This window comes from Anopheles stephensi, chromosome 2 (assembly GCF_013141755.1).
Source record: "Anopheles stephensi strain Indian chromosome 2, UCI_ANSTEP_V1.0, whole genome shotgun sequence".
Lineage (NCBI taxonomy): Eukaryota > Metazoa > Arthropoda > Insecta > Diptera > Culicidae > Anopheles > Anopheles stephensi.
Window position 1 is genome coordinate 25,378,038 of NC_050202.1, and position 14,463 is coordinate 25,392,500.

The following is a 14,463-nucleotide window of genomic DNA, read 5'->3' on the forward strand; positions in this document are numbered from 1 at the left end:
CTTCCACCTCCTTTACCAGCTCCATCCACACAGCTACGTGTGCCGGGTGGAAATCGAAGGAATCTTCACGGCCGGCCACACGCTGACGGAGGACACGTCCACCATCTGTATCGTGGCGGCCCAGCTGTCCGAGGTGGAACGGCACCATGCGTTCGAGGTGCTGATCAACATGGGCGGCGGTGGAAAGCTTAAGTGGCAACCGTGGAATCGATACCATGCCGGCATCTTTGGCGGTGCTGTCAGCGTCGGTACGGGCAAGGTAATGAAATGCAAACCGCCTTTTAGTATGCAACCCGCACAACACGCGCTCGCACACATGGTTTGAACCGGATGGATTGAACTATGTTTTCTTTTGTTTCACAACAGTTTGGTGACTACTATATTGCCCGCATCCGACCGGGGCACGGTGAGCATCATCATCATCACGGCGGACACGATTCGTATGTGGTGGGAAGCTTCGATCCGAACGTGAAGCTGACGGGACGCATTAATGCGCCACTGCCCGGTTCGAGCACGAGCACGGTAAGATGAAGGGATTTCGAGGAATTGGAGCATGTGCGCGCGTGGTGTACTGATGATTGGCTTCCTGTTTGCCACTCCCATTGCAGGAACACGAGCAAGGTGACATCTTGGTAGAAATCGAACCGGTCAAGTACGAGCTGCGATCCATCAAGCTGAACAAGCTGCGAACAACCATCAAGAAAAACACGACCGTATTAGGTACGGGAAACTGTTTGTCAACTGTTTTTTTTTTACCTTCGGAGGAAAACCTAACCTTACTTATCTGCGTCGTTTTAGGTTCAACGATTCTCTCCAATACGGACGACAAAACGAGCCTGGCGGAAACCGTCATCACGTACGATTTTATGAAGGAAATCTACTGGGGCAAGCACGAAGGTGTTGTGCAGGGTCTCTTCACGAAGGTGTACGATTCTCGATCGCAGCAGGCGACGAACGTTACCTGGGGCATCAAGAGCACGGCGCGTCATGTCGAGGTATTTGCAGTTGTATTTTTATGTCTCAAAAAAAGGGGGTTTCATACAACATTTTTATTTTACAGACGAAATCGGTCAACACGATGCTGGAACCGGGCACGGCCATCAATGTGACGCTGTTTGGTAACTACACCGAAATGGAAGCTCCCTACACAGCCACCATCAAGGCATACTACGATGACAACAGTGATCCTGTTAGCAGACGGATCAACACAATTGTAAGTTTTTAATATAAAGCTTGGCTTTTTTTATAGTTTCTTAACGTTTTTCTCATCTTTCTGTTTTCCAGATGGTAAGTCGAGATATGGAGGATGTCAAGATGGAGTACAGTCCAGTGTACTGGATCGAGAATGGTACGCTTGTACCGACGACTACGACGACCACGACGACCACCACTACGACGACTACCACCACCACGACCACTACCACCACATCAACGACCGAGGCAACTACCAGCTTGCGCCCGGTACCGATCAACAGTACCCCCGTCGAGGGCGGTACCCTGATCGATGAGGACGGTATGAGTAACGAGATCGGGCACGCACCGTCCACCAGCAGAGATCTGGACGTTAGTCGGAGCAATGAAAAGCTGGAAGGATCGCTGGACAACATGTCGTCCAGCCGTAGCCGTAGTCGAGGCCAGAGCAGCGGTGCGTCGAGCTTACGAGACGCGACCACCGTTAGCATATGGCTAGTGACGGCATTCGTCCTGTTGTTCCGTCTGAATTAAGGAAAGAAAGAAAAAACTGGGAAATAGGAGAAGTTGCGTGTGTCACGAAAGGACACACACACCCACACATACACAAACGTAAATTTCCCAAAACAGTAGTAAACATGACCCCTTCTCTTTATACCTGCTGTGTATGTCGAGCTTTGCTAATCCAATTCCATTCGTGTCGAAGCGAATGTTTAAATACTTCTCAACCGCGCGAAACAAACAAATTTTGCTTTTTTTGTTATCGAAATGAGTGTGAAAGCAGCAGCAGCAGAGGAGTGCATTATTGTTTTGTAGTCATTTAAGCGGGAAGAGCGGCGTATTTTAAGGCAGAGTAAGGTGGTAAGGCTTGAGTAGGGAAAGAAGAAAATGCGACCAGTAATGCGACAAGTATGGCAGTAGCATCTATTTAGCCCACTATCATCATCATTATCACTATCATCGTCATCATCATCATTAGCATTCACAGATTTCCTCCCTGGAATGGGAGCAGAAGCAGAAGAAAAACCAACGTTCGGCGGTTCCAAATGAGACAACGCGGGTACCATGTTCGAACCGTGTTTTGTTTTGTTTTTATATTACTAGAATAGTAAGACGCACGATAGCTGAGTTAAGCCCGAAAGGAACCAAGCAATCCGTACAGCAAATTGTACCGGGGCGATGTAATTGTGTCTGTGTGTAAAATTTAGTGGTTAAATAATTTTAAATAACGTCTGTTTTTTCCGATCTGTAAATAGCAAACAATAAGCGCGCTTTGGTAGTGCGGGGAGCAACTCATTTCCCCGCACTGCTTTACACTGCTTTATTGTTTTTATTTTTTGTTTGTTTTATAAACGTATAGGTAGCGTATGAAGCTTTTCCTTTTCTATTTTCTTTCCACTCGAAATCTCAACCCTTTCTGCCGTACTATACAGGGTTTCTCAGGTCAGTTCAACATACTAACGCTATTTGTGAACAGCATAAAGCCTAGGCTACATGATGCGAGATGCCAGAAAGATTTCGGTTAAAAGGGGGGAATGTGCGAAATTTTTCCGCCAAAATCATCTCGGTTCATCTACTCGCTTTGTTTAGAGCACTTCATGCTATCTCTCTCTTCAGTCGAATACTACTATGGCAACGTATAGAAAATGACAGAGAGGGCTAGAGGGAAGCGAAATCATTCCGAGATTTCAGCTCGACGCGGCGAAATCTTTTTGATGAATAGATTTCGCATAACCCCGCCTTTTATGCGAAATCTTTTTGGCATCTCGCATGCTGTAGCCTAGGTTTAAAACGCTAATATGACATCGTACATGCAAATTCAACCTCGTTAACCCTTCTCTACAAGGGAAAAACGAATATTCAACTTAGTAAAATCTCAACTCGACAATGGAAAATACCTAGTAGACGGAGCTGTTATGCAGCATGTTTATACTGCGTGGTTCGATGTTATACTTTTGAATATTTAAATTTTTAACCGTTAACAGTATGATTTGATTGATCATATTCATTTTAATAGTTCAACTAACTTTTAAATATAAGTCTGTTAGATTTGTATGGTTCATGCTTTGTCTATTTCATAAAGCTTTCTTCTTCTTCGTCTGTGGCATCGCTGCCACCGAAGGTCTCGAACTGCCATTTCTTTCTCCGACTTGATTTTTTCGCGTAGTTGGATAGCCATAGCCCTGCGTTCAGGAAGGCGGTGTGGATGGGATACGATCTCCAGTCTCCTGGCCGATCTTGGCATCTACCACCGGGCCACCCCGGAAACCAAGTAGTATTAACATCGTATAAATATTGTGTCAAAAATAGCTTCGTGAGATTTTACTGAGTTGAAAATCTCTTTTCCCACGTTCAAAAAGGTTAACAATTGCATATACGATGTCAGATGAGCGTTTTATGCTGTTGAGATACAGTGTTACAATGTTGAACTGGCCTGAGAAACCCTGTAAGCAACACATACAGATACAAATGCCACAACATTCCGTTCAAATGGGGACAAAAAGAGACAGAAAAAAAGGGGGAAAGGAAACAAAAAACGTATGTTGTGAAAATGGAAAAACGAAAGGAAGGAGAAGAAAATGGCGGACAAAGCAAATGTAATTCTAAATCTATACAAAAGCATAAATATATACATATAGCGTAACGTGTACCGTGTACCAACCTAATACACTAAGGGAGGAAAAAGTTCGAAAACAGCAAAGCAAAGAATTGAAAATTGAAAAGCAAGTATGTTTTCTCTGCCTGTTTTGTTTCGTTCTTTGTTCTATTTTTACTTTTTATAATTTGCTTTGTTTTTTTAAATATGTTTGTGAGTTCTTTTTTATCTTCTTCTTGTGTGGAACAACGCAAAAAAGGAGCAAGACGATTTTGTACACTGTTTATTTATTACGATCATTAGAATGTGGCAAATATGTTTAGAGCTTAGAATGTAGATGTTTGTTTTCTATCTCAATAAAGCTGCAAACACATTTTCTTTCCCACTTGTTTTCTTTTGTGTTGCTTTTGTTGGCTAAGTAAAAAGTAAATGAGTAAAAAGCAAAGGAAATTAACATACATTTTAACAAAACAATATGAACAGTAAACTTCCCGAAGCCCCCCAACTCTTTTCTGCCAATTTATAGGTCCAACCTTGTGCTTAGAAAGAAAGCGAAACACAATAAACAAAACAATAAGGAAAATGAAACCGAACTCAACAAGAAACAAAACAGTAAACAACGGAATTGGAATGCAGAAAAGTACAAACTATTCAGAAAGTGTAGCTCATTAACATGGTTCCCCCGTTTTTGCCGACCGCTCTTTTTCAAAAAACGAAGGAAAAAGAACAATAAAATGACTGACAAAATTGTAGAACAGAAATATAACATGAGATCATGAGAAGAAAACAAATTGCTAACAAACAAAACAAAGAACAAACAAGATAAAATGCCTTGCGTATGTGTGTGATCAATATTGACCCTCCCTGTGTACTTCTATAACAAAGCAAAACATGTTTTGAACACAAAAGAAAGTAGTGGACAGAAGGAGGAAGAAACAAGTGTTAGATTGTAATTCGGGTGTCCATGCTTAAAACGTAAAACAAAGCAAATTTTGAAAAGAAAGACAAACATTAACAATGAAGAACTTAACAAAAAAAACATGAAAACAAACACATAAACAATATGAAACAAAAACGAAGAAAAGAAACAACATAACAATTACAAAACACAGTAAAACAGAAACACATAAATGCCCAAAGTACTCAACAGATAACCGTAACACGAAGATCACGCGTACTGTCAATCACATCCGTTTCGAGGAGGGTTTCATTTGAGGACAAACGTATAAAAATCAGACGCACTTTCAGCATTTGAAAATGGATTGTTTTTTCCCCAAAAAAAAATCCTCCACGCATTCCTACGAACGAGCGAAAGTGATAGAAAAAAAAATCATTTAAAAAAAATCAAACTTCAAACAGAAGGAAGCGGCTTTTTCGAAACAACAAGAACAACAGCAAAAATCGTTGCCTTCGGTTGCTATGTTGCTTGGTAATAATAAATATGTAATTATGCTGCTTGTTATTGCTTTCTCTAATCGCTAAGGTGGTGTGTTAAGAAAGAAGCAGGCGCGTGTGTAATAAGCGTTTTACTTTAGCTTGTAAGAACCCAGCGAACGAAAGGAAGGGAAAAGAGAATGAAATAAAAAGGTAAAAATTAAAAAAAGGAAAGAGAAAATTATCAAAAAAGCTTAGGAATGATAAGAACGAAACAAAACAAGACAAAAACAACAAAAAAACAGTGACGTGCAATTCGTGAAACATCAATTTGAAAGAGGTGCTAAGTGAGGTGAGAAAAAAAAGAGAAACCACCAGAAGTGTAAATTATGCCCCCTTTTTTTGTTGGCTTATGTACGATTGTGTTTTACATTTAAAAGTGTATGTTTGTAAAGTGCGAAAGGAAATGAATAACACGAAAAAGAAACGCTGAAACGCCGAAAAGAATAGTAGCTGTTAGGAAAGATAGGATGACAGTAGAGTGACGGATGACAGTAGGATAACGGATGACAGTAGGATACCGGATGACCGAAATGTCAGCTGTAACGGTCAGGGAAAAAAAGGAAGAAGAAGGGGTGCGTCAACCAGTAGCCTGGGAAAGGACAAGGAAGTGACACCGTTTTAAAGTTTCTTCCTTCAGTGGAAAATATAATACTGTGGAAAATATAAAACTAAAACTACACTTCACTGCGTCTGCTACTCAACCGGAATCGTGGTAACACTAAAAGCCTTTAAAACGGTTCAAAGATGGAAATGGATGGAAAGGATTGCTGCCAGGCATGCAGCGATTCCGTGGCGGACAAATTGTATGTGGCCTGTGACGCTTGCAACACATGGTGGCACTTCTCGTGTGTCGGGATAACAGAATCACAGGAGACGATGAATAATAGGAAGTGGTTTTGCGTCGCTTGTACGGGTGGCACTGGAGCGGTAAAGCGGACGCCGACCAGGCACATGGAGCCACAAAAGGACGCCGAAAACCGTAACCTCAAAACGGTTGAGGTTAGGAAGCAACTCACGGAAGGGCCTCGTCCACGGCACACGAGCGACAGCGTGGCGGCAACACATAACCTCACTCTTGCTGACGATAGGGATAGTTTGGCTAACCGGCTTGCCATAATGAAACGCCGGCAAGAGGCGGAGAGGAAACGGGTGGAGCTAGAACTACAGCTGAAATTCGTGAAGGAGGAAGAGGACTTGCTAGCCGAGGAGTTGGGGATAAAAGACAATCCGGAAACATCAACTTTGTTACCCTCCCATGCGGCGGATAATATGGTGCAGCACTCACAGCGGAAGGAGCGTGAACAAATCCAGCGTGAAGGCGCGCATCGTGGTACACCTACCGAATTGCCCGTGTTTGCCGGTGACCCGGCGGACTGGCCACTATTCATAACGTTTTACGAACACACCACGGAAAAGTGCGGTCTTTCCAATTGGGAAAACATGCTACGACTGCAGAAGGCGCTGAAGGGTCCCGCGCTAGAAGCAGTGCGAAGCAGGTTGCTGTTGCCGGAGGTGGTGCCGCAAGTGATAGCGACGCTACGATCACGGTATGGGCGATCAACACATCTCATCTCGGCGTTGATTGATAAGGTGCATAGAACCCCTGCACCGTGTTTGGAGAAGCCGGAAACTGTGGTTGCTTTCGGCGAGGCAGTGCAAAGCATGGTGGACCACATGAAGGCTGCTGGACGACAGGCGCATCTGACCAACCCGCTGCTACTGAAGGAGATCGTGGAGAAGCTGCCGATAAGTGAGCAGTACAATTGGACGCGGTTTGTAAGCCACATCGAGGAGCCGGATCTTCTGATGTTCCGGGAGTATATGGCCGAGTTGCAGAGCACCGCGGAAGTGTTAAGCAGCCGGGAGTCACCATCGTTGAAACAAGCGGAGCGCAAGAAACCCAGCACGAGAGGCTACGTGCACACGCACGTGGAGACGCAGGGAGCGACGCCATCCGGAACGAATCACTTTAAGGTAGGAAAATCTTGTCTAATTTGCAACAACAGAGGACACGAGGTGGATAAGTGTTTCGTGTTTGGTGCGATGGCGGTGAAGGAGCGCTGGATGAAGGCGCGTGCACTTTCCTTATGCTTCGGCTGTCTGGGGAAGCACAATTGGCGGACGTGCCACAACAGACCAGTATGCGGCAGGGAGGGGTGTACGTACCGGCATCATGCGTTGTTGCACGGCGCAGATGAGGAGCGTGGGGTCAGTAACGGGACCAGTGCTTCGGTATCGGTTCGAGATGGCGGAACCAACGGAGGGGCTGTAGCGGAAAGTAATCACCACCAGCACGCGTTATCTTCTTCGAATACGCTCTTTCGCATTGTGCCCATCACTGTGTATGGCCCGACGTCCACGGTGACAACGTTCGCCTTTTTAGATGAAGGTTCGTCCATGACGTTAGTGGACGAGGATTTAGCGGAAGAATTGGGTGTCGAAGGGGAGGTGGAACCTCTCTGCATCCGTTGGACCGGAGACACTACCAGGGTTGAGGCTGGTTCCAGGCGCGTAAATTTCAAGGTGGGACCCGTCGGTTCCGCAAAGAGTTTCGCGATCAACTCAGTACGGACGGTTCCTAAGCTGAATCTACCTCGTCAATCCTTCGTACCGGACGAAGGAAGGTGGAAACATCTAAAACGCCTACCGGTAAGGGAATATCATGATGCGGAACCCAAGGTGCTAATCGGGTTGGACAACCTGCGATTGATGGTCCCTCTCCGGACAATAGAAGGAGCGGCTGGTGACCCCATCGCAGTAAAGACGCGCTTAGGTTGGTGCATTTATGGGAAGCCGATGAAGGTGGAATGTGAACGGTTGTTGCACATTTGCGAATGCAACAACCAGGCAGAGATTCTCGAAACGATGCGCAAGTTCTATGACTTAGAACAGGTGGGAGTTGTTCGCGTTGTCGAATTAGATCCGGATGTACGACGTGCGCAACACCTTTTGGAAACAACTACCGTTCGTATCGGCAAGCGTTTTGAATCGGGTCTCTTGTGGAAGGCGGACGATATACAGCTTCCTTCTAGTATCGGTATGGCAAGTCGCAGGTTTGATTGCCTGGAGAAAAGGATGGAACGAGATGGGCAGCTCAAGCTGCAAGTACGCCGCCAGATTCACGATCTTTTGGAAAAGCAATACATACACAAGGCTACGGCGCAAGAACTGGCGGAGGCTGACCCGAAACGTATTTGGTACTTGCCAATAGGATTGGTGACGAACCCAAACAAACCGGGAAAGGTTCGTATGATTTGGGATGCGGCGGCTAAGGCACAGGGTATTTCGCTGAACGACGTGCTGCTCAAGGGACCGGATGAGGTTATGTCTCTACCTGGCGTACTTTTCCGCTTTCGTCTGTATGCAGTGGCGACGTGTGCAGACGTGAAGGAAATGTTTTTGCAAATTAGGTTGCGAAAAGCAGACAAGCATGCACAGCGCTTCTTATGGCGGGATGATCCTGCACACGAGTTGGAAACCTACATCGTGGACGTCGTGACGTTTGGGTCTACGTGTTCACCGGCTACAGCACAGTACGTCAAAAATCTAAACGCAAAGGAGCACATCGAACAATTTCCACGAGCGGTAGAGGGCATCCTTGAGAGTACCTACGTGGACGATTTCTTGGACAGTTTCGGGACGGTAGAAGAGGCGTGTCAGGTAGCCAAGGAGGTAAGGGAGATATTCCGCAACGGTGGGTTTGAACTCAGGAACTGGAGCTCAAATGATTTGATGGTTACAAAATCTCTCGGCGAGTCAGATGGCGGTACCATCAAATGCTTATCATCTACGGGAGATGATACGGAACGCGTGTTGGGGATGCGTTGGAATCCTGCATCCGATGAATTAGGATTCTGCACTCGGGCGTGCACGGCGGTATCAGGCGTTCTAACTGCAGAGCGGATTCCCACGAAGAGAGAGGTATTACGGTGCGTTATGTCGTTGTACGATCCCCTTGGACTGCTGGCGATGTTCGTAATACACGGGAAGATTTTAATACAAGATCTATGGCGAACCGGCACGCAGTGGGATGAGGAGATTAGTAGCAACCAATACAGAGACTGGCGCAGATGGGTGGATCTTTTCCAAACGATTGCCGATATACGCATACCTCGATGTTACTTCACGGAAGCCTGTATGAAGACGTACGAGAACAGCGAATGGCATTTGTTCGTCGACGCCAGTCAACACGCATACGCATGCGTATTGTACCTCCGCATTGTCGACGACACGGGTGAGGCGCAATGTACTCTTGTGGGAGGAAAGGCTAAGGTTGCGCCATTGAAGCCACTCACCATACCGAAGCTAGAGCTTCAGGCGTGCGTTTTGGGTGCGCGATTTCTGTTATACACGCAGGAACATCATCCAATCAAGGCTAAACGACGAGTGCTTTGGTCGGACAGTACCGTCGCCTTGTCATGGATAAGAGCAGATCCCCGAAACTACAAACCTTTCGTGGCCCATAGAGTGGTCGAGCTTTTGGAGAGCACCTCGGCGAATGAATGGCGATGGGTGCCGACTGACCACAATCCGGCGGATGAAGCGACGAAGTGGAAAGGAAGATCGAACTTCAGTTACGACAGCACGTGGTTTCAAGGACCATGGTTCTTGCAGGAAAAGGAAGACAGCTGGCCGAAACAGAGGTCGGTTGATACCGGCACAGCGGACGAGGAACGACGAGTAAATTTGCATGTCGAAGCCACCGACACAGGATTGTTACCAATTCCTTACGAGAGGTTTAGTAAACTAGAGAGGCTGCAGAGGACGATTGGGTGGATCGTAAGATATGTGGGCAATCTAGGCAGGAAGGTGAAAGATGAACCAGCGCTAGGAGGGAACCTCAGGCACGAAGAACTCTGCAAGGCAAACGTTGTTTTGTGGAAGCAGACACAGCGTGAGTTCTTTCCGGAAGAAATTCTTATCCTGAACAGCGAGAATGGCGGCGATGGATCTAAAGGAAAAACGGTATCTAAGCGAAGTCGTATTTACCAACTGCTACCATTTTTGGATGAAGAAAACGTGTTACGCATGCGTGGAAGAATAGGGGCGGCGGCGGAAGTTCCGTACTGCGCAAGGTATCCTGTGATTCTTCCAAACAACTGTAAACTGGCGGAGCTGATAGTGGATCGGTACCATCGAGTCTATCGTCATGCTAACAACGAAACGGTGGTGAACGAGTTGCGTCAACAATTCCAGATTCCTAAGTTGCGATTATTGGTGATGAAGGTAGCGAAGAGTTGTGCATTTTGCACAATACGGCGGTCGCTACCACAAATTCCACCAATGGCACCTTTACCTAAGGAGAGGTTGGCAGCTTTCGTCAGGGCATTTACCTTCGTTGGACTGGATTACTTTGGACCGGTGTTGGTAAAGAGAGGAAGGTCAAACGAAAAACGGTGGGTAGCACTATTCACGTGTTTGACCATACGAGCCGTGCATCTGGAGGTGGTGCACAGTCTGTCAACGGAATCGTGTGTAATGGCGGTCAGGCGATTCGTGGCGCGGCGTGGTGCTCCTGTGGAAATCTTTAGCGACAACGGGACCAACTTCGTGGGTGCTAGCAGACAACTGCAGAGGGAGATCCAGCAGCGCAATGACATCCTAGCGGCAACTTTCACCAACGAGCACACCCGTTGGACCTTTAACCCGCCTGGTGCTCCACATATGGGTGGAGTATGGGAACGTATGGTACGCTCAGTGAAGGCAGCGATTAGCACAGTGATGGAGGTGAAGAACACTCCTGATGATGAGACGTTCGCAACAGTTCTCTACGATGCTGAGGCTATGATCAATTCCAGACCGTTGACCTACGTTCCGTTAGATCCGGAGAACCAGGAGGCGATCACACCAAACCACTTCCTGTTAGGGAGTTCTTCGGGGATCAAACAACAACCAGCGTTACCGACGAACTATAGGGACAGTTTAAGAGGAAATTGGAAACTAGCACAGCATATCCTGGACGGTGTGTGGAAAAGGTGGATTAAGGAGTACCTGCCAGTTATCACGCGACAGTGTAAATGGTTTGAAAATGTCCGTGAGATTAGGTCAGGAGATTTAGTACTGGTGTTAGAAGGTACAATTAGGAACAATTGGAATAGAGGAATTGTTGAAGACGTTATAAGAGGAGTCGATGGCCATGTGCGGCAAGCATGGGTTCGGACAGCTACAGGGACACTAAGAAGACCAGTGGCGAAGCTAGCCTTACTTGACCTGAAGACTCAAGGTGACCATACGTAGTTGGTCACGGGCGGGGGGAATGTTAGGAAAGATAGGATGACAGTAGAGTGACGGATGACAGTAGGATAACGGATGACAGTAGGATACCGGATGACCGAAATGTCAGCTGTAACGGTCAGGGAAAAAAAGGAAGAAGAAGGGGTGCGTCAACCAGTAGCCTGGGAAAGGACAAGGAAGTGACACCGTTTTAAAGTTTCTTCCTTCAGTGGAAAATATAATACTGTGGAAAATATAAAACTAAAACTACACTTCACTGCGTCTGCTACTCAACCGGAATCGTGGTAACAGTAGCAGAGCAGAGAAGAAACGATGCAAACAAAAATATACAAAAAACGAAAGAGAAGAAGCGAAACAAAAACTACTCAAAAAACTAAAAGAATATAGAAAATCGGTCCCACAACCACCAACAAGCAAAAACAAAAAATGCCCCTATGTGTGTAAGAAACTTTCCGCGAGCGCAAACTATTTTTATAATCGTATTACAAGTAAATGCAAAACGCAAAACAACAAGGGTGAAGTTAAAAAGACGATGCACACACACACACGAACACGAAAACAAACACACTGTAGCGAATGCAAAGAAAAAAAACAAACGAAAAAGAAAATAAAAAGCATAAAATAATACCAAATAGATGTAAAAGGATAACAGCAACAGCAAGAAGAAGAAGAAGAAGCATCCCGCCATCGCCAAGCAGAAGCACACAAAAGCATCGGTGTGGGCAGCAAAACAAAACAATTGTCGAAATAAAATTGTGAAAAACAAACGAAGCCAAAAAAAGCGAATGTTAATTGGGTTCCAAAGAAAAAAAAAGTTAATTGGGTGAGAAAGACTAGTGAGAGAAAAGTGCATGAGTGTACAATATAGTGCACACGACGGTGAGCAATGCTTCTCTCACTCGCTCACCATAGTAACCCACAACAGGCTACGAGATAAGCGCTGCCTCTCCTGAACGGCAAAACCGGGTAACGGCGCACACAGGATCGATCGCTCTCCCCATCCATGATCGAATGATAAGATTGCTGCTACCTCTTCCGATCATGCTCTCCTGGTAGCGGCAAAGCAAAAGCGGCAGCATTTTGCTTCCCGATATCCATGCGAGAAACGAGCGGAATGTGTTCAAAAAGGGCGGTTTTATCAGCTGCGCCAGAGCATTTGTGCTACCTCTTCTGAGCATAATCTCCTGGTATTCCAAATCCTGAAACTGGTGGTTTTGGGCGAACCAAATCGCGAAATCCGGCCGTCGGACGCAATCGCTCTCGATCGATCAGCTGATTTCCCACTACATTTAATGTAACCTCCTGCATGCATGATCTCCTAGTATCGCGTATTGTGAGGCTGGTAGATTCTGATGAAACGACGATAACAAAATAAAGAGAGAGAAAGAGAGAGATGGAAATTTTATCATTCCGCTTCCATCCGGCGTTATCGATAACGCTCCGCATGATAACGCGCGAGAGAGGAATAGTATATTCGGGCTGAGAGACTCTTCCGAGCATGATCTCCTGGTATCGGCCGATCGTGAAACCGGTCTTTTCGGGAGCATTTTGCATCAAACGAGAGAACGAGATCGAGCGTTGTTTTCGTTTCTTTCTCTCTCTCTCTCTCGTGATCAAACGACCGATGATAACAGGCGGGAAAGGAATAGCTGTATATTGCAGCAGAACGTGTTGGTGTTACCAGCTGATTTGGGAATTTGATGCTACCTCTTCCGATCATGATCTCCTGGTAGCGGAAATCGAAAAACTGGTCGTTTTTTGAAGCTAACCCGGACGCAGCATTTTTTAAATCCCGCCGTACGGTTCTAGAACGAGAGAGAAAAGGCGCGTGTTCTTTCCTTCTTACTTCAGCACCACACAAAAAAAGTTCTCCCAAATCACAACTGTTAATTTGCACTTAAAGCTAACTCTTTTCCGCACTTTACAGGGTTTCCGAGAAGAACTAACGATGTGCGAGCCATTTCTGGGCAAAGGCTAGGTTGAAGTAAACAACTGCCAGGTAGAACTGGCGATCTGTTGCCCTTTCTGGACTATAGCCAAGTTGAACTAGACACAGGCTAGGTTGAAGTGGACGATGGCCAGGTTGAACTGAAATGTCAAATTTGAAACAATTGCTGAAGCGTTTGCAAACGGTTGGGGTAACGCTTGATTTTAAAAAATATTTAAAAAATGACCGGTAAAACCATATTATTTATAATAAATTTTTTTAAAGGATATTAATTGAAGAGAACGCTTCAATTGCAACGTAGCTCGTATGTAATTATAAAATTATTGTTTACAGCTCTTTGAGCATGTTTCAATGCTCAAAAATATTTTTTTTTTGTAATGTTATTTTTGCTTTCCAAGTGCAGTGAAATTGAGCAATATACGCTAAATTTAGGTGAGTTCAATAAATATAATAACTTGAAGTAAGCCATTGCAAATTCTAATGCTCAAAGCGCAGTAAATAATAATTTTATAATTACATACGAGCTGCGTTGCAATTGAAGCGTTCTCTTCAATTATTATCCTTTAAAATTTTTTTTACAAATAATATGGTTTTTACCGGTCATTTTTTAAATATTTTTTAAAATTAAACGTTACCCCAAACGTTTGCGAACGCTTCAGCAATCGTTTCAAATTTGACATTTCAGTTCAACCTGGCCATCGTCCACTTCAACCTAGCCTGTGTCTAGTTCAACTTGGCTATAGTCCAGAAAGGGCAACAGATCGCCAGTTCTACCTGGCAGTTGTTTACTTCAACCTAGCCTTTGCCCAGAAATGGCTCGCACATCGTTAGTTCTTCTCGGAAACCCTGTATTCCAATGCCACTCTGCTTACTCAACAACCCGGCACAAGAGGGTTTTACTAACTAGTGTATGTTACTTATCACTTAAAAAAACGACACGATTATTCTTCTGGACTTGCTCGCTGGCATCCTTTAGCGTGCGTTGCCCTTCAGGAGACAATAAAGATTTTAATACGCACTCACTGGCTCGTTGTTAAATGAAAAACAACCTCACTGA

General features: G+C 45.2%; 1 protein-coding gene across 5 annotated transcripts in view; it reads left to right on the plus strand.

Moving 5' to 3' along the window:
* The window catches only part of LOC118505915 (protein unzipped-like), a 64,177-nt gene extending 60,005 nt beyond the window's left edge, over positions 1 to 4,172 (plus strand). For all 5 annotated transcript variants that reach the window (XM_036042380.1, XM_036042378.1, XM_036042379.1 and 2 more), the window contains exons 6-11: positions 20 to 259; positions 367 to 522; positions 609 to 720; positions 799 to 995; positions 1,061 to 1,213; positions 1,285 to 4,172. In XM_036042380.1, the coding sequence (XP_035898273.1) occupies positions 20 to 259; positions 367 to 522; positions 609 to 720; positions 799 to 995; positions 1,061 to 1,213; positions 1,285 to 1,725 (1,299 nt within the window). In that variant the 3' untranslated portion in view covers positions 1,726 to 4,172. The remainder of the gene's footprint in view (positions 1 to 19; positions 260 to 366; positions 523 to 608; positions 721 to 798; positions 996 to 1,060; positions 1,214 to 1,284) is intronic.
* The last annotated feature ends 10,291 nt before the right edge of the window (positions 4,173 to 14,463 follow it).